General features: G+C 53.0%; 1 protein-coding gene across 1 annotated transcript in view; it reads right to left on the bottom strand.

Annotated features, from left to right (window-relative positions):
• Positions 1-25,162, bottom strand: part of ALK (ALK receptor tyrosine kinase) — a 730,858-nt gene that overhangs the window by 22,632 nt on the left and 683,064 nt on the right. Inside the window, exons 13-23 of the mRNA XM_052648260.1 lie at positions 21,012-21,162; positions 16,625-16,756; positions 15,715-15,859; positions 12,959-13,141; positions 11,661-11,759; positions 11,027-11,179; positions 9,477-9,581; positions 7,324-7,510; positions 6,593-6,683; positions 6,400-6,464; positions 4,846-4,975 (exon numbers count right to left, since the gene is read on the bottom strand). Coding sequence (XP_052504220.1) covers positions 4,846-4,975; positions 6,400-6,464; positions 6,593-6,683; positions 7,324-7,510; positions 9,477-9,581; positions 11,027-11,179; positions 11,661-11,759; positions 12,959-13,141; positions 15,715-15,859; positions 16,625-16,756; positions 21,012-21,162 — 1,441 coding nt within the window. The remainder of the gene's footprint in view (positions 1-4,845; positions 4,976-6,399; positions 6,465-6,592; positions 6,684-7,323; positions 7,511-9,476; positions 9,582-11,026; positions 11,180-11,660; positions 11,760-12,958; positions 13,142-15,714; positions 15,860-16,624; positions 16,757-21,011; positions 21,163-25,162) is intronic.

The following is a 25,162-nucleotide window of genomic DNA, read 5'->3' as shown; positions in this document are numbered from 1 at the left end:
TACCTCCATATTGACGGTGAGAGGGCTGAGGGCTCAGAGAGGCTCAGCTAGTAGGGTGGAGCTGAAACTGCCCTGAGCTGGGCTTTAAGGGTTTGGATTGGGGGAGGTGGGATTCTAGGAGTTAAAATTGAGTTTCTTAGGAGGACATGTCTGAGAAGGGCTGGCGTTCCCGTGGACTCAGTGCACGGCACCCACGTGAGCACAGATACAGCACACAGAGTACATTTCAGTGCTTGGTTGAGCTGAGCTGGGCTTCACCCTACTGGGTCCCTTACTGGCTGTGTGCCCTGGAGCTGACGACGCTCCCTTTGTCCAAGCCTCCGTGTCCTCGTGTGTGACAGTGCTGTGACACTCTCAGCCTCCCTGGTTGTTCTGAGGACTCATAGCAAGAGGCACAGAGTGAGCACTTCACAGAGGGCTCTGCATTCATGAAGGGGGCTACTCCGTGGAGGGCGCTGTTGGGGACTTGAGAAGTGGCTCATGTGTCTGGCTTCTCCCAGGACCTTGTTAGGGTCAGAAGTACTGGGCACTGGGAGAGACAGAGTCCCCATTTCCTGGGGACAAGAAAAGTAATATATTTTTGAGAGAAATATTCATCCATCTTGCTATAGTATTAGGACAATATTTTCTGTTTCCAGGAAAATTCTTTCTGTTCCTGCCAAAGAGGACCATTCCTAGCGCTCTTGGAGTCTCTTTGTGTCTTAGCCCCCATCACTCAGGACGCAAGGACCATTGATGTCTCAAATGCTCCATAAGTCTGCTGCACTGCAGGGGCTAAATCTTCTCAGGCATTAGCCCAGGGGCCGCGTTTATCGGGGCTCCCTGTCTGTGGCTGTTCAGAGCAAATTAACTGCACCAATAATCAGTCTTCACAGAAGCAGATTGTCTGTAACCCAAGAGGTGTGTCTGCATATCTGTGTGTGTGTGTGTGTGTGGTGGTGGGGGTCTGTGGATGCTGTGACAAGACCGATATTGAAAACGAGCAGTACAGAGCATAGCCAGTGTGCCATCTGTATCCAGCCCGGCCAAAGGAGGAGTTGGAACCAGGGCTCTTTTTCTTTGATTTGCTACTAAATGTGGCACTTGCTTTGGCAATGTCAGGCAGTTTTTATTCTGTCCAATACTCAGAGAGGGTTTTATCCAGTACCTCCCGAAGCAGACTGTAGGATGGAATTCAATCAAATAGGTATGGGAATTCCTGGGTTAAATAGGCTTCTTCATCAGAGGAATTAGCAGAGTCTTTGCTACACACTAGTGTGTACTGAGAACCAATCAGAGGGCAGTCTGTGTGGCTCTGAAACTGGCTTGACCATGGAATTCTTTTGAGCATGCCTGTGAGTGTGTACCACTCAGGGTTCTGATATTCCCATTAGGACACTGTTTTGACCAATATCTTACTTTGGCTCACAGTTCCTGAGGTGCTATTTCCAAAGGATGATGTATATACTGATAAAAGAGAATAATATTGATAATAATAATAATACTTCCTTAAGTAGCTCCTGCATTTAGAAATGAAGGATCACAGGACATGGGGGAGGAACAGTTTCACCAAGGGAAAAACAGAATAAGGATACATTTTTAAATCGATGGCTATGAGAGTAAGAGGGAAAGATGAAAGGAAGCAGCAAAGAATGAAGACAGGGACACAAGATATGAAAAGTGGCAAAAATCCATTTTGAAAAGTGATGAGAATGGTGCTGGGCCTCAGATTCCTGGCTCCGGACATGGTCAAAAAAATGCACTCAATGAATTGTGGAGGCACCAATAGTACTTAGCAAAATGGAAACCAAAGATGAAAACCTAAGCTTTAGTGGCAATCAGAGGTTCTCATCTCTGTGCTGTGCTCTCTGGCGTCCAAGGAGCCGCCATGTATATGCAGCATCTTCTCCAGAGCCACTACCTACCAGACTACCATTCCCCAAGCAGGTGTAGATGCTATAGTGGGCAATGGCTGCCCCCTTTAATACAGAGATTACTGACTCCTTGATGGCCTTTGTCATTATTGACTGAATCAACTGATACTAAAAGATAGCTACTAGCCTATATCTGACATATATTAAATCCTCAGTAAAATTTTGTTCAATAAAGAGGGGGGTCTGCAAAATTATATTGACATTAAAAGGGTCCTTCCTTCTTGAGGTGGTGGGGTCCTGGGACCGAACGATGTTTCCCTCTGTACCCATGAATTTCATTTCCATGACAGACATAGTTGGCCCTGGCACCCATTCTGTCCTATGAGTCTGTGTATCTATCATGACTTCATATCCATGCATTATCTGAAGCCAGAGCCTCTGAGACCCTCTCTGAGGTCCTTCCATCTTGATGTCTAGATGTCTAGCTGCTGAACCCCAGGGATGGCAGGAGGTGAGCACAGAGTGTGCGTCTGATTCTGAGCACCCGGCTGGGAGCCTGCACACAGCAGGTTAAGCCTGGAGAGATTCAGGGGCTTCAAACAAATGAACCAGGTGGACCTCAGACCTTTGAATTCAGTGAGTTCTAGCCTGGAGGCACAGCTCTGCCCGCCCCTTCCTCAGTGTGTGTATGTCTCCAGCCCCTATGTCCATCAGCCAGTCCCTCCCTCCTTCATCAGGATTTACTGATATTAGCTACCTCAGTCCACTATAAATCCTGGTCCTTTTTCACAGTCAACCTGGTCCTCTCTCACTAAGTTGGAGTTTGTGGTTCTGAGAATCCATGCAGGATACCCAGCAACCTCCCACATGCCCTGCTCCCACCCCGGCTGGAAGTTGCTGCTGCAAACACATTTGCATGGGGTCACTCTGGAGGGCTGTCATCCGACATTTCACATCACCCATCACGGGCAGTAAGTGCCTCAGGAAGGACCAGCTCATCTGAGGTGAGTGGGTGTAAAGGAGTAAGGAGGATGCCTGGACCGCCGCCAAGATCTGGGAGCATGGTTGGCCAGAGAGTCACACAAAGATCAGGGTCAAGGGTTAAAGGGAAGATTTGGTCGGGGGGATCCTGACCCTTAGAAGCACCTCTCTCCCAAGTAGAGTTGACCTTCCCCTGGCTGTGGGCATCCCTGGGGTGGTACCTGCAGCCAGAGGTTGGAAGCTGGCAGCAGGCTCCCGCTGTGAGCCTCCCTGAGGCGGCACTTGGGCAGGGAGGTGGTGGGAGATGTCAGTGATCTGTCTTCCTCACTGGTGCTTTGTTCTTAGAGACAACATCCAAATCATTATCAAGAGAGATACCTTTGCCTGTGAGAGAAGGAAGTACCCCTCCCTGAAGGTTCTTGGTCTTGCCAAGTGATGGGTTCTCAGATTCCCTTTACGAAGAAGTCATAATACTCTCTTGTCCTTAAGCCTGAGGAATGTCCAATGGGAAACCAAGAGCTGGACCTCCTCCCAGAGAGTGACGTCACATGTTCCCTGTTGGACATCTGCTGGAAGCACTGCTGAGATGCTCAGGGCACAAGGCTGAAGGCTCTGCTCTGCTGGGTAGGGGTGGGGAAGCTGAGACTGGTGCCCAGACCCTGGCAGAAATGCCTGCGTAGCTGGCGACCTTTGCTCTCAACCACCTGCCCTCACCTGGGCCCTCAGGGCTTGCCCATGGGGACCACAGGGATCAATAGCACAGCAGGCTGGAGTGAGCAAGGAATGAGGAGCCATAAGGCCTGAGTTCTAGTCCCAGCTCTTCCACTTGCTGTGTGACCTCGGCAAGTCACGTAACTTCTCTGAGCCCCTGTTCTCCCGTCTCCAAAATGAGGTGAGATCTGTACCGTCTACTTCATGGGGTGATTTTGAGAAACGTGAAAACTCTGGGGGGGAGGAGGACGGTGCTGCAGATGAGGGTTATCATGAGGTAGGCCCCTTCCTGCTCTCCCCTTCCTCAGGCCCCTTCCTCCTGCCAGGGGTGCTGAGGTGCACACGCTCATCCTCTCAAGAAGTTAGACTGGATTCCTCTTAGACGGTCAGCCAGAGCCTTGCAGGAATGGTGTGGAGGCTCTTAAGAGCCCAAGTGAAGGTGGGAATTGGAGCAGGTGTGACCTTCTGAGGTTTCCACCACCACTTTGGGTCCATGTGAGGAGGGTGTTCAGTCCTGGTCTTCCTGTGGCCACGTGGCTGTCAGCCTCTCCCTGCTTTCCTTGGGGGTGGGGAGGGTACAAGTCTTCCCTGTGGTCCTCACAGTTCAGCAGCAACTTCAAGATGGCAGTTCCTAACTCAGGGGGTCTGCTCTGCTCCAGTTCCCTGGGCCCAGGACCTCTTGAAGACCCTGGCAGTGACGGGAGTGGACAGCCGGCCTCTGGGCTCACCCAGTGAGATGTGTTTTATAAACCAGGTCTATCCGAGATGTTCTAGCCTGACCCTTAGAGTTCACATCGCAGATCCTCAGGTTAGAGGGGGTTGGCTGCCCTAAACCAGGTTGTCTAATGATCAACTGGGGGGAAGTGTGCATGGGCCCACCTAGGTTTCTTCACTCCCCCAAACTCTAGCCCTTTGACCATAACATGTATGTAGCACTTTCCTAAATACCTCAGCCCTTCATTTTGATTGTAAATCTACAAGGTCAGGAAGTTCCCATCTGAGAGATGAGGACACTGGGGTTCACAAGGGGTGGAGCAGAGTGACCTGCCCCAAGTCAGATGGTTGAGTGAGTGGCACAGCTGGCGTGAAAGTCCCCCTCTGTGCTCGTCCCTAGTTTGGTTTTCCACAATCAGCGGGCCATAAAAACAGATACTGGCTAGAGGAGACATTGCTCAAGGCTTGGGCAAGCTCCCTCGGACCCGGCTCAGCCGTTGGATACCTTCTGTCCCTTCTCTCCCACCTGTCCCCCAGATCAGAGCCCAGGGGCTGACCCTGGCTGGGAAAGGTGTTTCTCACTCACCGGACGAGGCCGCGTCTCCCGGAGGAAGGACTTGAGGTCTCCTCCCGCCATGAGCTCAAGCAGGATAAATCGGGGCAGGGCTTGCAGACTCACGCCAATACAGCGCACGATGTTCTGGTGGTTGAATTTGCTGCAGAGCGGAGGGGAGTAACTGAATTTAACTGAGCTGAGTCTGCAAAAACTGGGCAAAGCTGGGTACAGAGTTATGTTTTCAGAGCCACATTATGTAAGAGCTTTCTGTAAATACGGGGAGCAGGGGTCCCAGGCTGGGCCTAAGGAGAGGAGAATCTGGCTGCTGAGCAGCTGGAAGAACCAGAGGGCAGGCCTGGTGGGGGTTCAACACGCATGGAGTGTTCTTGCTTGGAGTGGGGGGCTGGGGAGCGGGGGAGAGGGCCATGCATAGGCACTGAGCGAGAAGGCTGGGGTGGAGGTGGGCAGGGAGACGAGGGTGTCCAGGAGGCTGGTGCCAGGACTGCTGGCCAGGATTCACATTTTGGGGGTTGGAGTCACGGAGGAAGGCCTCAAGTGGAAGCTGGAGGGCCTGCTTCCCCGAGGGCCTGCCTGAGACCTGCCTGCTGACTGTGTGCGGAAGAGAACGAGGAAGAGGGCCGCTGGATCCCACCATGGACTCTTTGCGGGGGTTCTGAGATTCGCGTTTTCTTGTGATCCTGTGAGGACACGTGAGGCAGTGGGGCCAGGGAGCTCCACGTTGGCACACTTGGGCAGAGCTGATGCACTGGGTGACTGTGCACCCAAATACAGTGCTGCCCACTCGCTGCAGAGTAGGGAGACTGCGTGACGCGGGTCTCCTTCCACCTGCTCTTCTACTTTCCAGGTTTTACTCAGTGATCACTATTACATGGGCAACCAGCAAATACATCACTTAAGCAGGAGCTGAGGCTGCCACGCGTCCTCCTACGGACACAGCACATCACACACGCTGCTCTGGCCTCATTCCCTCGACCGCTTCTGCCAAGGCCTCCCTAGCCTGTCAGGATGTTTGAGGCTTCCCGGTGCACCAGGAGTCCACGAGCCTGGCCAGCTCTCAAGGTCGAACCTCTGTTGTCAGAGCCTTGGACACTGTGACTCCCAGTGGTGGGCCTCAGATCCACCAGCTGAAGAGTCGGGCCAGCTGGGTGGACCAGGGTGGGCACCTTCCATCACGTGGGGGCCCATTTCCTTTACTTGAGAGTTGGGAGCTGGGGTGGGTGAAGGACCTGGTGGAAGAGTTACCTGGAGGAAGATTGTATTTTCCACTGTCAACAACAAGCACACTCTGTTTCTTAAGAAAAGGGGGAAAAGAACCAATGGGTGATACAGGGGTGCTGGTTGAAGGCCAAGTGACATTGACTGGGGCTACAAGGAAACCAGATGGGGGCTGGTCCACTCTGGTAAGATGTGCTAAGAACCTCGGGGGCTGGGGGAGGTCTCCAGTTAGAGAGGAGGGGTGCCCTGCAGGGCCACCCTGTTTCCCTTGGAGATATGCCTGTTAGAAATATCTTGTGTCCCTCACAGGCTTGGGGTGGTGGTGTGGGCGTCCCTCTGGACCGTTACCTGATGATCAGGGCTTCCATGAGGAAATCCAGCTCGTCCTGTTCAGAGCACACCTCCGGCAGCGTCTGGGCACAGAAGGGAGGGTGGGAATGAGGAGGAGGCTGTGAGCCACAGAGGTCAGAGGCTGTTGGCAGAGGGCTGTGCTTACAGAGATCCCAGCCAAGGTCAGGCCCACGAGGAAGCCCCCTCTTACCTTTACAGCCACTTGCAGGGGGCTGGGGTCATTGGGCATTCCAGACACCTGACCTTCATACACCTCCCCAAACGCACCATGGCCTAGACCCCTGTGCAGAGGAGAAGGTGTGATGAGGCAGGGGCACACTTAGTGGCCACTCACAGGAGGCAGGGAGTCACGCACACTCTCAGGAGTAATGCCCTCAGTGTGGCTTTGCCCCGCAATCCCCAGCCTCTATCGCTCTATGGGCAAGAAACATTCCAAGCCAGGCTTCATGACGGCTGATATTCCTTCCATGAACACTCACTGAGTCTCTAATATTTGCCCGGGTGATAGAGGTGACTAAGACCTGGATCTGGTGGGAGAGGACCGATGGCTGGCAGACACCTCCTAAAGAGTGCTCAGAGAATGACAGACATGTGCAAAGGGTTCTCTGGGAGCTGGGAGGGGGAGGGGAGCAATGCTTGGGGGAGGCATTTGGGTGGTTTTGAGGAGCACCCCATTTCTCCCATCTAGTCCTCCTCTCATTGTTCCAACTCCGTAAGTTAAATAATTAAATAATTAGACCCCCAAATGGCCCTGGACATTAAACCTTCTCCCCCCGGGAGGGCCGGGGGTGCTCTGAGGGGTGGCTCTGCTGGCCTCTTGTTGTCAGAGGAATCTGTGGTCCAGGGATGACATCCGGCCACCTAGAACGCTCCCTTCTCTGCCTCCCTCCACCCTCAACTGCCCCAGCAGGTGGCACTCACCGGATGAGGGTGATGCTTTTCCGTGGCACCTCCTTCAGGTCACTGATGGAGGAAGTCTTGCCAGCAAAACAGTAGTTGGGATTGTAGTCGGTCATGATGGTGGAGGTGCGGAGCTTGCTCAGCTTGTACTCCGGGCTTTGCAGCTCCATCTGCATGGCTTGCAGCTCTTGGTGCTTCCGGCGGTACACTGCAGACAGATGCCGGTCCATACAAGGTGGCCTGGGCCAGGCCACCTCCTCCAGGAAGCCTTCCTTAATCTCTAGCTCTTCCGCTGGGGTCTAAATCTTTTTCCATCACTCTTAGTCATACTAACAAAATGGTTATAGATGTGAAAGTATACCTTTCATTGAAAGATTAAAGCAAATATAAAACTTAAAATCATATGAATGGAAAGCTTTATTGTATCATGCAGGGGCAGAGGCACATTAGTGTGGGTCCTCTGAGAAGCAGACCCAGGACAGGATTAGAAATGCAAGGATTTCATTCAGAGAAATGCCTATGAGAGATGATCCAGGGGGAATCCAGGAAGGCTGGGAAGCCACTAGACTGTTTTGACTCCATGTGAAGGACAGGGTGAGGGAAGGTTGAGCAAAGACCCTAGATGGCCATTCAGTCTAAAAAGGCTCCAGCAAGGCTATTGGGAAGTTCTGGAGTCAAAGTGGGCCGTCCGAGGAGTCCCAAGTCTCCAGGAGGGGCCTTGCCTTAGTAGCTCTGCTCTGCCCAGGTGCTGCATGAGGCAAATATAGCAATAGACTTGAGAGTACAGCTGGGGCTCTTAGTCACCTGTGTTTCCTACAGATGAAGAACCACCAAGCCACATAGCTGGAGACAACTGCAGAGTGGAAGGTCTCTAAACTGGCTCTAAGCTGGTGCCCGAGGACCTGAGTTCTAACTCCGCCTTTGTTACCTACAAGCTGTGACCCTGACAAGTGACATGTGACCTCTTTGGATCTCAGTCTCTTTCTCTGTAAGCAGGGACAGTAACACCTGCCCTGTTCCCTAAACCTCCACTCTCCATCCCCTGGGATTGTGATAATGAAATGAATTCACCAAAACAGAATAGTTCCAGAGGAATTCCCTGGCTGTCCAGTGGTTGGGACTCAGTGGTCTGACTGCTGGGCCTGAGTTCAATCTCTGGTCAGGGAACTTAGATCCCACATGCCAAGTAATGTGGTCAAAAGAAATGGTTTTGGAAAGTGCTAAAGAGCTCCCCAATACAAGCGACCACTATCACTGTTATTACTATATGTGAGAACATTCTGTATATAAGGCAAACTCCATGGGAGGTGATTCACAGGGTGGATTCTGCTTTTAAAGCTCGGCCCCACCACTGTTGGGCCAGGGCAAGTGAGTCAACTTCTGTGTGCTCAGTTCCTCCTCTATGAAACATGCCAGCTGTGATCACAGGGTTCTTTGAGGGTTTAGTGAACTAAAATGTGTTACTTGCTCAGCATGTGGTGAGTGTGCAACAAGATAGCTCCTGTCGGCCTGCTCTTTGCAGGATGGCATCATGGGAATCACAAAGGTCCATGGAAAACAGGGAATCCCTGTCCACCCCCAGACTCCCCCAGCCCCATGGGGCTGGCCTCAGAGTGCTGCCTGGAGCCTTTCCTTTCCTTTCCTTCTGCCTCCCCTCAAGTCTCTGCCCACCTGCCCCGGGCATTTCCAGCACCTGGGCCCTCTGTGATGTGCAGATCAGTGCCCCATGGCTCACAGGCCTAATGGGAAATACTGAGAAACCAGCTCTGCATTCTCTGTGGAGAGGGGAATGGTGGGCTGGAGGTGTGAACCTGACTAGAAGAGTCCACTGAAGCCCATGTCTGATAAGAGCTACACTGAAGTCTGGAGGAGGCTGGGGGTGGGGGGCGGTGGTAAGCTTTAGCCATGGTGTTCTCCTCTGAGAAGACCCCTCCCTGAGCAGCCAGCAGGCTCTATATAGGGCTGAGGTTCAGAATCGGGGCTCCTAGGAGCCAGGAGTGTGCTGGAGACAGAAGGAGAAGGGCTTCTGCTTTGGCTTGGCTTGGGCTGACCTCATAACCGCCGCCCAGAATGACCCTTCAGCCTGAGAAGGCACAGCCTGAGATGCCGTTCTGTTCTGCCAGATCTTCCTTCCCTGCCCTGCTCTGGAAGTGCTGGGGCTCTGGGACACTCACCGATCATGATGCCAGAGAAAGCCAGGACGAGGGCGGCTACCAGGGCAGAGGTCACGACGGACAGAATCAGCGAGAGTGGCAGGTGGGGCTCTGGGGTGGGCGACGCTGGAAGACAGTCCCCACGGGGCACGAATGACCATGGTGATTCTCCTCTGAGCTGCCCCCACGTCAGAAAGACCCTTCCCAGCCCCGGACCGACAGACCGCCAGCCTTCTTGGAGGATGAGGGCAGTTTCATCCTGGTTTTACAACTTTTAACAGCTTTTGTGGAGAGGCACTATGTAACAGGGATAAATATCACAATCTTGACACTGATCTGAAACATCAACTGCACATGACAGGATGAGGATGGAAAGTGAGCCAACAGGAGCTGTAGAAGCGGTTCAGGTGCCCTGTGTGTGCGTGTGAAGTCGCTTTAGTCGTGTCTGACTCTGTGCGACCCTATGGACTGCAGCCCACCAGGCTCCTCCGTCCACGGAATTCTCCAGGCAAGAATCCTGGAGTGGGTTGCCATGCCCTCCTCCAGGGGATCTTCCTGACCCAGGGATTGAACCCACATCTCTTATGTCTCCTGCACTGGCAGGTGGGTTCTTTACCACTAGCACCACCTGGGAAGCCCCTCAGGTGCCTTAGTGAGTGAGTGAAGTCGCTCAGTCATGCTGACTCTTTGTGACTCCATGGACTGTATAGCCTATTAGGCTCCTCCATCCATGGGATTCTCCAGGCAAAAATACTGGAGTGGGTTGCCATTTCCTTCTCCAGGGGATCTTCCTGATCCAGGGATCGAACCTGGGTCTCCCACACTGCAGGCAGACACTTTACCCTCTGAGCCACCAGGGAAGCCATCAGGGGCCTTAGGTGACTACAAACTCAGTTTGACCCAAAGATAGAGTATGCCTGTCAGTTAGATTCGAGGCTGAATTGATGCTCTATCCACGAGAGCACTGGGCCCAGTGCGTGGGAGGGAGAGCTGGGTGTGTGATGGTACTGACCACACCAGGCACCGAGCCTGGTCCTGGACACGGCATTTCAAAAGGGGCGTGGACAACTGCAACAACAGGATGGGAAAGAGATAGAGACTCATGTCCCATAGACTGCATGGAAATTAACGGGCTATTTAATCTGGAGGAGACGAGGAAGAGGAAGGCAGCATGCTCTTCAGATGCCGTAAAGGGCCACTACAAGCAGGAAGCCGAGGGGTGGAAGTCGGGAGGAGAATAGGTCTGGCTCCGTAACTCCCCAACGGGAGGCCCTGTGTCTTAGGAGTACTGAGGTCCTTGGTGCTGGGGTGTCTGGTGGAGATGAGCTGGCCCCTTGGTGGGGATGTGGGGGTTGCATCCTGGGCTAGTGGTGGGACCAGGTGACTTATGACTCCTTCCCAAGCCATGACCCACCTTTTGCACACAGGTCCCTTTGCCTGTCATCCGAGCACCCATGCTGGGGGCAGACAGCAGTGTCAGGAAGTTTACAAAGCTGCGTCTGAGGTGTCCCAGTGCCATGGAAACTAGCTGTGGCTCAAGCTCTGTGCCCGCCCACCGCCCAGCCGCTTACCAATGCAGGAGACGCCGTCCTCAGCCAGCACGGTCCCGTGGTCGCAGAAGCAGATGATTTTGTGGCTCTCGGGGTCCATGTGGCACTCGTCTACCTCGCAGTGGCTGCAGTTTAGGTAATGCTTAATGTTCACTTCCCCGTGGCCCTCCATCACTGGTGACAAGGAGAAAGGGTCAGCCTCAGGTGGAGGCCACCCTGCACCCCACCCCTGGGCTCTGTGCTTCATCTCCAGCTGCTGGTCCCTCTTCCTACATCCCACTGCCACTGGAAGCACCGCCTGTGCAGGTGAGTTCCTGATGCATCTGGTGAGCGAAACTCAGAGGACTGTAGGCAGGTGGGAGGGTCCACACTAAGTACCCTTAGATTGGCTGCCACAGGCACAGGGCCCATTACTGTTGCATTCACCTAGGGCTGACCTGCCTGGAGTCAGTCTTTTGTGAACGTATCAGATCACGCATCCTGATTGCCAGAAAACTTGGTGAGGCGACCACTAGGAAGACTTGCCTGCAAGGAACCCATGATCACACCTGTGAGTCCTGGACTCATTGAGTAGCCCTGGGGTTTCAGCTGGGAGGGAGGGAGCACTGGGAGAGAGCCCAGGGAAGCAGGCTCTGCTACTTGGCAGAGGGGGTACCTTTTAAAGCTGGGGTGTACAGGATGCCCAGCGGATTGATGAAGGAAACCCCGTCCTCCCCGTCCATCTCGGGGTCATTGTTTGAGGCTGCGTTGCCCCCTGTGGCAAACCAGAGAAGAGTTTAACGCAGAGAGGTGGGTGCCTGAGTCTGGATACACGTGCGCATCAACGGGGTGAGTGGCGGGGTCGGGGAGGGGCCTTGAGGGCGGGGCGGTGGGAGGGAAGGGAGCTCATGGCACACAGGATGCAGCTGGGGCTCGGTTCAGTAGCTGCTGGGTGTGCGGGCCACTGTCTGCTCCAGGGCCACGGTCTCCTCTGCTGCTCTGCTGGGCTCTCCCAGGAAGCAGTCCATATGATCAAGAGTCAGAAAAGTTCTAGTCTCCCCAGGCTGGGTTGGCCCCTTGGCCCCTCTGCCTGGGGGTGGCTCTCCTGTCCCATCCAGTGAGGGTTGGGGCAGGGGGATGGGCCCCTGTGCCTTTAGGCTCCTGTCCCTCCTTTCAGCAGGCCTTGGGTTATCTTTGGGCTCCCCACCTTGGGCTCCTCCCACCCGCCCAGGGCTTGGAAAAGAAGAGCATCTGGTTAACACAAGCATCTTACACACAGCATTAAAGCAAAACACAGACAGCACATCACAGCACGTGCATGCATCGTGTCCTAATCTGGGGGGTACTGGAGCCATCATCTCCCAGCCTCTCAGCTTCAGAAGGCTCTTTTGCTCTGCTCCGAAGCCCAGAGGAGAGCCAGGGCCAGGGGCCAGCTGCGTGCTGAAGGGCTGGGCTGGGATTGCCCATGGCTGCTCTCAGGAGTAGCCCCCATCAGCATGGGGAATAGTGCCCCTTCTGGAAGCTGGTGGGCTGGGGTAGGGAAGGGAGAGTAGGGAGTCCCTGAGGCCAGAAAGTGCAAACCAGGCCTTCGGGGAGCTGGCTTGGCAAGGACTGTGGCCAGGCCATCCAAAGGGAGGAGTCTGGCCTCCAGGGTTCTCATGCATCCTTGGGGGTGGCTCAGAGAGGAGTCTGGGAAGCCAAGGCCCCTTTATCATCAGCTCTGGGGGAGATCAAGAGTCACTGGGATCTTGATGCTGTCCTGCCGAAACCTCGAGGCAGGATGCTGGCTCGGGAGCCAGCACCCTACCTCTGGCTCGTTTGGCCGGCTGGGAGGAAGGCGTGCATGGTCACATCGCAGTCCACACGTGGGGTGGGCCGGGGGCGGGCAGGCGAGTGCTGGGGAGAGGACAGGGGAGGGAGGTGCCTAGGACTAAGAGGGGAGGGAGTGACACCTTGAACACGAATCATCTTTACCTATATATCCTCCGCCTCCTCCACCGGAGGAGCACCCCCCTCCACCCCCTCCGAAACCCCCTCTTGTCTCCCACCCCCACTTCTTCATGGCCTGGGGGCAGGAATGTCCTCCGGTGGCACCTTCCAGCAAAGATTTTCCAGACCAGAGCAAGGAAGTGTTATCACTCCAGCCACCTCCACCACCTGTGGGCAGAGACAGAGAAACGCTTAAGAGAGGATTCCGGCTGGTTCGGGTGGCTGCTGGGTCTGGCAACGAATGCAGGGCTCGGTGTCTTCCTGGGTACTTGTCCCTTTCCAGCGCCCAGGGGGTTTGCCTTCAGTGGGGCCTGGGGCCTTCAGAGTCCACGGCTAAAAAACCAGGCATCTGCCCTTTGCTGCAGGGAGACCTGCTCTGGCCACAGCTGTGCATGTCCAGATGGAAGTGGGCTGTGTACCCCTGTTTCCCGTCAGGCCTCTGGCTCAAAAGCCCAAACTGTGCTCATTAAGGGATGGGGGTGGTGGGGGGAAGCAGGAGGCATGGCGACTAAATCTGTTCCTCTGCCTTCCCTCTGGGCCTGCCAACTCTTGAAGCTCCTGGCTTTCATATCGTTAACTACTTCTCATCCCAACAAGAACAAGGACCAGCTGTCAATACCCCACCAAGATCGCAAAAGTGAAATTCCTAGCAGCCATCCTGGATTAGGCACCAGATAACCCAAAGGGATATAACTGTTTACTAGGCAAGAGCTTCCCTGGTCTGAGCCTTGGTTTCCTCACCTGTAACTTGGAGATAAGGAGACTCACCTTATGGGGTGAACGTTAGGATCAAAGGAGAAAGGGAGTGTGTGAGATGTTTTATAAACCACCAAGGGGAGGGATCGTTGGGCATCTGTGAGACACGCACACATGCAGAAGGCCTCACACCCCGAAGCCCAGGCAGGGTCTTGCCAGCGGCGTCTAAGTTGCTCTAAGGTCAAGAGCAAAGAGGGCTGGAGGCAGAGGCGGTGATGCTCTGGCTACAAGGGCAGCAGCTGGAGCTGTGCTTCTGTATGCCTGGGCCTGCTCTGAACTCTTGCAAAGGGTCTGTACAGAGCTAGCTTGAGTGCAACTTTATCTTAAGGCCATAGGCAGACAGCAATACATCTCTCCCGAAGTCCTTGAAACTCCAGGATCCCCACTTTGTCTCCCCCTATTGTTTCACATGACATTTCATGAGGCAGTCTACTCCCAGAGACTCCAAAACCCTTTATGCTCCAGCAGAAGGTTGGGGGTGGGAACCTAGAGAAATAACAGTGCCTGCGTCTGCTGGGACTGTAAGGGTTAATCTGCCTGGACACGTCTCAGTTCTTCGGGAGAACTCCTGGCCAAGGTTCTTCTGGACCCAGAGGGGGCAGCAGAGGGACGTGTAGGTGGGGGGAAGCCGCAGACAGGGCTGACTCTGGTGCTAGCAAGAGGGAGACGGGTTTCAGGAAATTAGGTCAAGGTCACGAATAAGCTTGGGTCTAGAACAGGGAAAACCAGAGCCCTGGGCAAGTCATGGGGACCATCTGCCAGTTCTGGAAGCGGCAGGACTTCAAGAATCTGGCCTCCCTCTGCCAGCCAGAGAGTGGGTGTTGGCCTGTCAAGGCTGTTGTCCAAGTCACGTGGTGGAGGGAAGGCCCCCTCAGCTTCATTAGCGGGAAGCGGGCTCTGGTGGCTACGTGGGGCCATGAACTTAATAAATAAATCAGGATGAGATGGGCCTGAAACCAAGCCTGCCCCCCTTCCCCTGCCCCCAGCACCCTACCCTTGCATTCTGCACATCCCAGCCTTCAGGCAAATGTGTGGAAAAGAAAACAATGGTCGTGAAAGTAAAAACACATCATCAACAATGTTTTAAAAAATGGATTAAGTATGAAACTGGTCATCCTGAGGGGAAAAAACCCCTACAACGTTCAATGAGCTTCTTGACACTTCTGTAGAATGAAAATAATATGTTTGGAAAACCCTACAGGACTGTTTTGAAAAGAACATGCATGATAGATGTGGAAATGTTTCGTAAGTTATTAAATGCTGACTGACATAAGGGGTGCTGTATATATCACTGGGGTAATTCCTCGCTGTGGACACAACGACTGTTTCTCCTTCCTCTTTCTCTAGCCATCTCTCAGTTGAAGAGAAAGTTTGAGTCTTTATTTTAATTAAGCTCAAATCTCTAAATGCCTTAAAAAATCCTCCCTCGGTCTGAGTGTGGAGAAAAGAACACACAAAGATGGATGGTTGACTTCAGAGGAATCAGGGAATTCACATCTCCTTCAGAGTCTGTCCCCCATCTCTGTGTGACTGGCTCTCACTAAGGAGGCAGACAGCCCTACCATGGACAGAGATTTTCTTTCCATGTGAGAAGCGTGTGAGCTGGCAGCCCAGGGCCTGGAAGTACAAGCAAACCACAGGGACCTGGGAGGCCGACCCCGCTCAGATTTCTTCCATCTGCTCACATCTAGTTGCATTTGATAAATCCCAGGGAGGGTTGGGTTGGCAGTCAGAACGCTGCCTCCTGCCTCATTTTGTCAGTGACCTTCTGCAAGCCCAAACCCCATACCAGCAAGGTGGCCTCTGGATCCCCAAGGTGTGACCTGTCTTTCCTTTTTTGATGCCAGTACCAATATCCAGAGCTCCCAGCATCTCAAGGGCCCATGACTAAGATGCCCACAGGTGTGTGATGGTGCCCAGTCAAGGTGAAGCTCACACAGTCCTCGGGGACCATTCTGGGAGAGGCTGGGCTTGCAGAGATTTACCTGCAGCTCCAGAATTGCCGTTCAGCCCTAGGACTGAGGAGTTATTCTCCAGTCTCTCTGGGTGGAACGTGTCTGTCTTGGCCCCATAGGCCCTGCCACCACCACCGGCCGCAATGATCAGAGGCACCGGCACGCCATCTTTCATCTGCCAGGGGAGAGACATTCAGAGGTTGAGAAGCTGAGCAGGGCTCCCACCCCGGAGACCTCTGAGCCATTTAAATGCTTAAACATGTCTGAGTGTCTGCTGGGCAGTGGGTGACATCTTGGTGGTCCGAGGGCTCCCATCTCATGTTACAAGAACCCATGAGCTCTTCTGTCCCCTCCAACCCCCAGCTCCTGTATCAGTCCGAGTTCGTAAATGAAGCAAAAGCATCAGGAGATATAAATGTCTATGAACACTGGGAGGCAAGGATCAGTCTTTGGGGCTGTTTATACCGCCCCTTTCCTGAAGCGCTTCTCGAGCCTCAGGGATCTGGGAGCTGGTGCTCAGGGCAGGTCTCTCTTCTCTCCTTCCTCTGCACACAGGGCTCTCTGCTTTGACCCCACAACTTCAAGATTAAGCCCTCAGAACCGCTGGCCCTGCAGGAGGACCCAACAGGAAATCTTTGTCTATCTTCGATGTATCAGAAAAGTCCACCTGAGGACACAGGAGGGCACAGTGGGACCCTCCGGGGCTCTGAAGCAGGATGATGAAGGCCTGCCTAGTGAAACCGGGCTGGGACATCAGCACGAGAAGGGCCTGCCCTTTCCTGGACAGACAGGGAACCTTATATCCCTATGGGTCTCCGCTTCCTCAACTTTAAATGGAGCTAAGAGCACCCAAGGTGCGTGGTTCCTTGGTCTGTCCTGAGGACTCAAAGCCAGGACGCAGAGAAGGCCCCTGCCCTGGGGAACGGCGCACAGACCTCACCTTAAACACGTAGGTGGCTCCTCCCCCTCCTCCGCCCCCTCCTGCCCACTCGTGCACGCTTTTGTTCACGCGGATTTCCTCTTCTATCACGTTGTTTTCTCCAATGCAGACTTTCTGGATTAATCGGTTTGCCTGGAGAAACAAAAACATCTCAGGTTTGTGCCCAAGGTCCTCCGCCTCCCAGCAGACAGAACTTCTATGCTAAAAGACACGGTCTGACCATCTCTCAGATGGCTTATGGTTGAGTTGAGGAGACAAAAAATACACATGGATAACTGTCACTCTGGAAAATATTGGAGAAGGACCACAGGGACCTCTTAGACAGAAAATGAATGGGAAGTTGAGGAGGCGGAGTGAGGCTTTGTTGCTGGACTGCTGAGCATGGAGGACTGCCTGGGGTAGGTGGCATTCAGTTGGGCCTTGCAGGATGCGGAGCTTTTTAAACACTGAGAATGAGGGAAAGTTATGACATTGCAGGGGAGGAGATCAGCAGGAACTCAGAGGGAAGGTGCTAAGTGGGGGTATTTGGGGGAAAAGTATAAGGAGTTTCTTCAGCTCAGAAAAGTCCATCTTAGGACAGAGGTGATCCAGGACGACTTGTTAGGACCCTGTGGATTCTGAAGAGGGGATGACAAAGGCCCCAGGAGCTAAGACAGGGCGGGAGGGGGTCCAAATGGGAGTGGGTAGAGGAGACTAAACCAAACAGTCAGATCGTGGCCAGAGGCCTCAGACACAGAGAGGGGCTGCACTTCATTCTCGAAGCAGTGGGAAGCCGTTGAGGTTTCTTGAGAAGCTGCAGTTTGAAGCATCATGTAAAGAGGAAAAAAAAAAAACAGTGGGTAGCCAAACTTGGATTTTATTCCACCTGATGCAGGCCTAGGCATCTGGGAGTCTCTGGGGACATGCTGGAAATTCCTGTGACCCAGAATCCTGTAATCCCTGAACAAAGAGGGCAGGGTTTCAAGAAGAGCCATTATCCTTGTAGGTCACAGCGGCTGAGATGAACTCACCACACATCGGTCTGACCTCAGGGGAAAATGAATTTTCTTTCACTTAATAGAAAAAAGGCCAATAAAACATCAAATTTTCATCAAATGTGGCTGGGTAACCAGCCAGTGGACATGGCAATTCATCTCGAGCCACTCCTTATGCTAAAGCACTCAGGGGTGCCAGGAATGAGTACTAGAGAAATTTCCAGGTAAATAGCTGAGATGCAATTTGTTTTATGGCATTTTGGATTTAATGATGGAAATAATTTGATATTTTCTAGAGTGGATTTAGTGTGGTTGAAAGGCTGTGATTTGCTATTGTAGACAGCTGACATTTCTCCTATGTACGTGCAGTGCTGGTCAGGGCCGACGTGAGGCCAGAGTGGCATGGAGTCTGCTGGAAGGAAACCCTGCTAACTGCCACCTGGGAGAGGCCCTGAGATGCTGGGGGCATTCCCTGTGGGCAGAGCCAGGGACAGGGGATGGAAATGTGTGCTGCCAGCCGGGCAGAGCAGAGCAGAGTTCAGGGTCCAGTCTAGCTTCCTGACTGGAGATTTGCTGGCCCCTACCTGGATCTGCCTCCTCCGTAAATTGGGGAGCTGCCCAGGGTGCTAAGAAGGTCCGTCCCTCTGCCCCGCTCCTTTTCCTCCTGTCCTCTGTCCGGCAGCAGTGGGGGCCCCCACCCCCTGGGAGGCCCTCTTCTCCTAAGCAGAACCTGCGGATGGCTGGAGATCGCCGGAAGAAGCAACTGGGCCAAAGGATGGCCTTTTGGTTTTCTAGAGCCCAGACTCATGGCCATGCCTCACTGCCCTGGGTCAGGTGTCCCCTTGATTTGAGTCTCAGTCTGCAGCTTGCTGGGCCCACAGCAGCATTTGGATGAGATCACTTTTCCATGATTTGCTTTCTTTTTCTGACTTCCGCGAAGTCCTGAATACATTTGAAAGACTTGGGAGCTGGGTGAGTGTGGGCTCACCCTTCACAGTTTTTGCCTTGAGAGTGATGGGAGTGGTGGAAACTGACTTTTAGACCGATGGTCTTGCTGTCCTGGAGATGTTTGGAAATGTCTGGGGGCATTTTTGATTGTAATTTCTGATGGATGATACTGGCCAGGGATGCTGCTAAACAGGGTGTAGAGGCCAGCGATGCTGCTAAACAACCTGCAGGGCACAGGACCGGGACTGAGGAATGTGTGTGGGGGATGGGAGGCGGGGCTCCAGCAGCTGGAGCCCATTCCAGGCTCTGGTTGGCCAGGCACACAGGAAGAATTCTGCTGGCACACAGCACCAGCAGAATTGCCAAACCTGCAGTTTAATTCTTAGGGTCCACTTCATTCTCTAGAAGATCCTCTCTACACACCGTTTTTCAGCCTAGGGAGGATCAGAGATTGAGGTGGTGCTTGTGAAAGGTTTTCTCCCTTACTCAAACGGGCCCCTGCGGGGAGCAGAGGTCTGGAGCTACTGGGAAGACGAATTCCTTTCCCCATGCCCATGCTATGCCCAGCCTGATCAGCAGAGGGGGCTGCCCTCTGTTGCTGGCTTCTCTGAAACTTGCCCTGCACATCCTCAAAGTGTAAGAGCAAGTAGATTGATTAATGGGGCTTCCCTGGTGGCTCAGACAGTGAAGAATCTGCCTGTAATGCAGGAGACCTGGGTTCGATCCCTGGATCAGGAAGGTCCCCTGGAGAAGGGAATGGCAAACCTCTCTAGTATTCTTGTCTGGAGAATTCCATGACAGACCATGGGGTCGCAAAGAGTCAGAGGCGTCTGAGTGACTAACACTTTCAGATTGATTAATAAAATGATAAAATGCAGCAATTCAGAAGAACAAGTAGATTACAACTGAATTAAAAAAAGAAGGACGAAGTCTTGTGAAAAGACATAACTGATTACGATCCAATCAAGTAAAAGTCCCTTGCAGAAGTCAATGCAATCTTTTTGCTTAGATGAAAGAATTACATTAGCACTCAATAAATTCCTGTGAAAATTACAGCAGCTTGTAATTTAATGACTTAATATATTATATCAGGTTGGAAGTCTTGATTATAGCTGCTAAATAAAAGGGTCCAGGCGTTTCTCAGGCACGAGGCTGCACCTGTGAAGCTTACTCCTGCTGCTTCGTGTGGGGTTGGGGGTGGGACGCCGTAGTTTACCCCTGGCTGCCAGCCTGACACCCGATTCTTAGGAGCCCTGAGGTTATTCTGTGGAATGGAACGCGTCACCTTTGTTACCACTTCGGTCTTCCAAATCTGCTCTTGAATAAATTTCTGGAGAAGGAGCCCTGTGTCCTGGGTCCCAGAAGCTGGATCCCTGCCCCGGCCTCATCCGGTGCAGAAGTTCACCATCAGATGAGGGTGTGGCCTGCCCAGTGTGGAGACTCGCCCTGTGGAGTGCTGAGTTCCCCTGCGAACAGCCAGCACTGAGGGCTCTTGCCGCCCCCAGCACAGGCGAGAGGCAGGGCTGCAGCTTTGTTAGTCCCCACTGTCTCCCCCTGCTGGCCACCTTAGATCACTACTGGCTTTCTTAAGTGCTGCCCTTGGAGCGCTCTGTGTTTGACAGCTGGACACGCCAGTGGGATCAGACACCAGAAGGAAGGGCTGTCTCGGGCTGGAGAGGATGACAGTCTAGCTTGTTGGGTGGTGTGCTATAAGAGGAAACGGGAGAAAGGGGGTGAAAACTGAAGCCCCAGCACATTCGGGGCATCAGAAAGAGGAGGCAGAGTCTCTGTGAGCATTATGACTGACTCTGGACAAATCCTTTCACCTCCGTCGTCTCCACTTTCTCATCTGTGAAATGGGGGTGGAGGGAAGTGGATTACATGATATTCCAGCTCTGATTCCATGCTTAAAAAGACTTAAAAAAATTAATCACACAAATAATATGTGAATGCATTCTTTTTCTAACAATATCAGATATTATGGAGTGTCCTTCAGAACTTTTCCTGTGGTTATATATATATATATTGGCTATGAGTCTGTGATTTCGAGCTGAATAAGACATGTTTGGTCTGGCATTTTCCTGTTTTATGATATGGCTAAAAAAAACCTATGCCCTTGCAAGAAAGCTTAGAAAGGGGGCTTTGACTCACACTTGTGCTGACAGAAACAACCATTTGCCCATTTCAGCAGAACTCAGGACTTCAGTTTTAAGGACTGCTCATGGAACCCATGCCTCAGCCTCCATCTCCATATGGATGTGCAGTGCCCAAAGCCACACCACCCACTTTCTCAGGCACCCAAATGGCCCTGGAAAGGGAGGAGCATTTGCAGGCAGAACAAGGGGTGAGTCCTGCCATTTTTGAACGAGAGCTCCCTGATGGGGTGTGTCTGTCGTTGGTGTCCCTGAGAGACCTGCCTGGGTCCTGGGGAGGGTGGAGGAGAAACTCCCGCTCTGGGTACTTACGCTGGGGCAGGCGTCTTCCCCTTGCTGCCCGACCAGGATGTACAGCGTGTCATCCTTCTCCAGGTTGAAGATGCCTAGCACAGACACGCCGTGGGACCGCATCATGGTGTTCTTCCCACCTTTTCCGCCAGCCGCCCCATAGCCGGAGATGCTGCAACAGGACACAGCACATGGGCTCCTATCATGGGGTGTGAGGACCGACTCCCTTCCTGCCCACCCCACGGCTCCCAGCAGGCCGAGCACACTGCCCTCGTGCTGGAGGGCTGTCCCCTGCATCAGCCCATGAGGTCAGCAAGGAGGGTCCTCTGTCTACTGTCAGGAGAGGGCTGTCAAGTTCAGAAAGGGACAGGAAATCACGTCATTCACAGAGCTAGGAGGATAAAGAACTAGTAAGGGGTACAAGAGAAGGAAAGGGAGGAGGGACAGGGGAGACAGAGAAGAGAAGACAGGGAGAGTCTGCATTAAGGTGGGGTGTTGCAGTGATGGTGTCCCAAATACCTAGGGTCTCCTATTATGGATTTCTCTCCCTGTCCAAGATCAAAGGACTCATGTGGTCCACCTTAGAGAAGCAACTTTCCTGTTCTTCATCTATAAAGTGTTCTTGAACTTTCCTGCTCCTCATCTATAAAATGGGGACGAGAAAAACCTACCTTCCAGCCCGTGTGTGTGGTGAAGGTTAAAGCAATGAGGTCACGTCTCAGAATTGTGGCTGGCACATAAGAAGCACTCACTGAGTATTTATTATTATTCTTACTGATGGGAGTAGCAGTAATTGACTTGGTACGAAGTTTTAAAGTCTCCCCATGGGCTCTAGACACAAGGAGTCCCACATGGAATAACTGAGGAGAGTGGTGTTTACAAGCACAGACTGTTTATTCCCATCTCGCCAGTAACTCCTTCTGGAGCCATGTGTGTGCAGACAACAAGCAAGCAATCGTGATGAAAATAAAACCAGAGCGTGGGGATGCAGGGGTATTCCTGCTGCCTCTGAGGCTGTTGAGATGAAGTCAAGCAAGGATGGGGGACAAAGAACGCAACTGGTGAACCGTATGAGAAGAGCAGTGTGCCATGGAGACAGTTCCTGTGTCCACTACACGTACCTCCCCAGAGACTGGCTACCAGGAAGAGGGGTCTGGGGGCTTTCGAGTCCCTGCATATTCAGATCCAAGGTCCTTTATGAAAAGCTTCGAGGGAGAGCTGCAAGGTGATTTTGTTCACATGCACATGTGATGGCTTCTCCACCTTTAATTCTAGGAAATGTCCAGTGTTCCCAGCATGGGAGGGGGCTCCTGGGGGCTGTCCTAAGGCAGAACTCAGGCCTGTTCTGCGGAGACAAGGCTGGAGGGCCAGCTGATGGCTGATGTGGCAGTTGAGAAACCAAGATCTCCATAGAGAGTGAAGGAGAGTTGAGCCCATCATTCTGTCTCCAGGGCCATCTCCCCTGAGAGCTCGTTGCACATTGGTGTAGGGCGTGTGCCTAAAAGGAGATGGGAGATGGGCTCCAAGCCCTCAAGGGGCTTACAAAGAAACTGGGGAGATAGAGTTATGACCAGAGAAATCTCCCTGTGGGAGTGCTGAGACTGTGGAGGCAAAGTGGAAGCACCAAAGGGCTCTGGGCTTCCAAGCCCAGTGGACCATTTCCTTGCTGTGTGTCCGCTCAGGGTCCCAGATTCTTCCCTTGTCAAGGAAGAACCATTTATTCCTCTCCAAACATACAGGGGCATGGGGAGAGTCAACGTCAGGAGGAGATAATGGGGAGAAAGCCCCGAGAAAGCGGCAGCTCTCTGCGCAAATCAGGGCTGTCAGGTGCCTGGGCCCAGGAGGGGCAGACGACTGTGACAGGCAAGGCAGCAGCAGCGCTGGGGGCCCTGGCTGCTTTTGTTGGGGGGGGGGGGTGCGGGGTGTGCATTTGAGGTCTGCTTTGTGATGGAGATGAGGGATGGGTAGGACTCTCAGACAAGCAGAAAGAGGTGGAGGGTAGCAGTCAGGCTTGTGTGAGCAGAAATGAAGAGGGAGAAAAGTCAGGGGGCTGGGGTAGGGAAGAGGGGGCTGGGAGGTCTGCAGAGAGAAGTAGGGCCAATTCCTGACCATGTGCTAGACGTGAATGCATACGGCATCCCCCCCAACCCCCGAATCCAACAGCCAATAGCCATACACAGGAGCTGTTAGCTGTTTCATTTGACAGATGAGGAAACCAAGGAACAGAGGGATTCACTGGACCAAGCAAACCCTGGTCCAAAGCTCCACACTTCCCCTCATGGAGGCCATCTGCCCTCCAGCACGCTGCTGCGGGTTATATGGTCTGAGAAGCTCCTGGCCCATCCTGACTCACTCAGATTGTCTGCCAAACCCTCGCTCTCAACCCATTGGAAACAGAGTGGTGATGAGGATGATTAAAAGGCTGAGGATAAAGGAAGGCTCATTGGTGAAAGGAAAGCAGCAGAATCATTTAGCTCAGAGAAGGCAGACTAGGGCCGGGGTGGGGGGGTGGTGGGCGTTCCAGAGACCTGGTCGAGTGTGGAGATACTGACGCGGACGTGTGCCTGCCTCATCTGTCCAGCTTGCCGCCCCAGGGCCGTTGGCACGTTGCCTCAGAAAGTGGTTTTGAAGGTGAGGTTCGCTTGGAAGACTGCTGCCCAAGAGGGAGCCCTTGCCCTGCCCCCTCCTGCTATGGCCGAGAGGTGAGCTGTACCCTTCTCCTCCTGTTCTGCCTCATTTGCATAGTCATTTGCATCAATCTGCATGTATTATGAATCACTCTGAACTCTCTCACATGTTTAAATTTAGCCAAAAGCATTATATTTTAGATGTTGTTTGTTCCTGACACTTCCCCCCAGCCCTCAAGCCTTCTTTCCTATTTCTCCTGCCCCCAACCAAGTCTGAACTCCAGCCCCATCTGGGTCTTGACCTAGTTCTTGGCAGAGAGGTAGATGGAAAAAGCCCTGAGTTCTGAGTCATATCTGGGCACTCTGTTGGCTGTGTGACTTGGGACAACTTGGTTAAACTCTCGGAGTCTCAGCTTCCCCTAGCCAAGGAAAAAACGAGGACAAGGACCCCTGCCCTCATGAGGGTAAGTAGTGGATTTGAAAAGACGGCAAACTGCTGCCAAGTGCAAAGTTGGGGGACTCTGGGCTGGGGAGACTGGGGAGCTTGGCACCCAGGTGTCAGCAGCTGGTCTTTGCTTTCCTGTGTGATGGCCTCAGCCCCACATTTTCACCTGGACTAACATTTAGACACGGGGAACTGGCAGCTACCTGCTTGGACCACTTGTAGGGGATAGTGCCTCTCTGGTCAGTCTGGTGAGGCCTGAAATTCCACCACTGAGCTTCACTCCCTTGGAAGCTTCTAGCTACTACAAGGCCCATCTCTTCCAGGTAGCTATACCACAGTGAAAAAAGCACAGGCTGGTGCAGACAGTTGTTGCTGTTGTTCAGCTGCCCAGTCGTGTCCATCTCTGTGACTCCATGGACTGTGCACACCAGCCTTTCCTGTCCTTCACTATCTCCTGGAGCTTTGCTCAAACTCATGTCCATTCAGTCGGTGATGCCATCCAACCATTTCATCCTCTGTCGACCCTTTCTCCTCCTGCCTTCAATTTTTCCCAGCATCAGGGTCTTTTCTAATGAGTCATCTCTTCGCATCAGGTGGCCAAATATTGGAGCTTCAGCTTCAGCATCAGTCCTTCCAGTGAATATTCAGGACTGATTTCCTTTAGGATTGACTGGTTTGATCTCCTTGCAGTCCAAGGGACTCTCAAGAGTCTTCTCCAACACCACAGTTCAAAAGCATCAGTTCTTCAATGCTCAGTCTTCTTGAGGGAGAAGGAAATAGCAACCCACTCCAGTATTCTTGCTTAGAGAATCCTGTGGACAGAGGAGCTTGGTGGGCTGCTGTCCATAGGGTAGCACAGAGTCAGACACGACTGAAGTGACTTAGCAGCAGCAGCAGCAGCCTTCTTGATGGTCCAACTCGCACAACCATATGTGACCCCTGGGAAGACCACGGCCTCAACTATAAGGACCTTTGTCGGCAGAGTAACGTCTCTGCTTTTCAACATGCTGTTGTCTTCTGATTTCATGGCTGCAGTCACCATCCACAGTGATTTTAGACCCCAAGAAGAGGAAATCTGTCATTACTTCCACTTCCTCCCC

This window comes from Budorcas taxicolor, chromosome 11 (genome assembly GCF_023091745.1).
Source record: "Budorcas taxicolor isolate Tak-1 chromosome 11, Takin1.1, whole genome shotgun sequence".
NCBI classification, from domain to species: domain Eukaryota; kingdom Metazoa; phylum Chordata; class Mammalia; order Artiodactyla; family Bovidae; genus Budorcas; species Budorcas taxicolor.
This window is presented reverse-complemented; position numbering and strand designations above follow the sequence as displayed.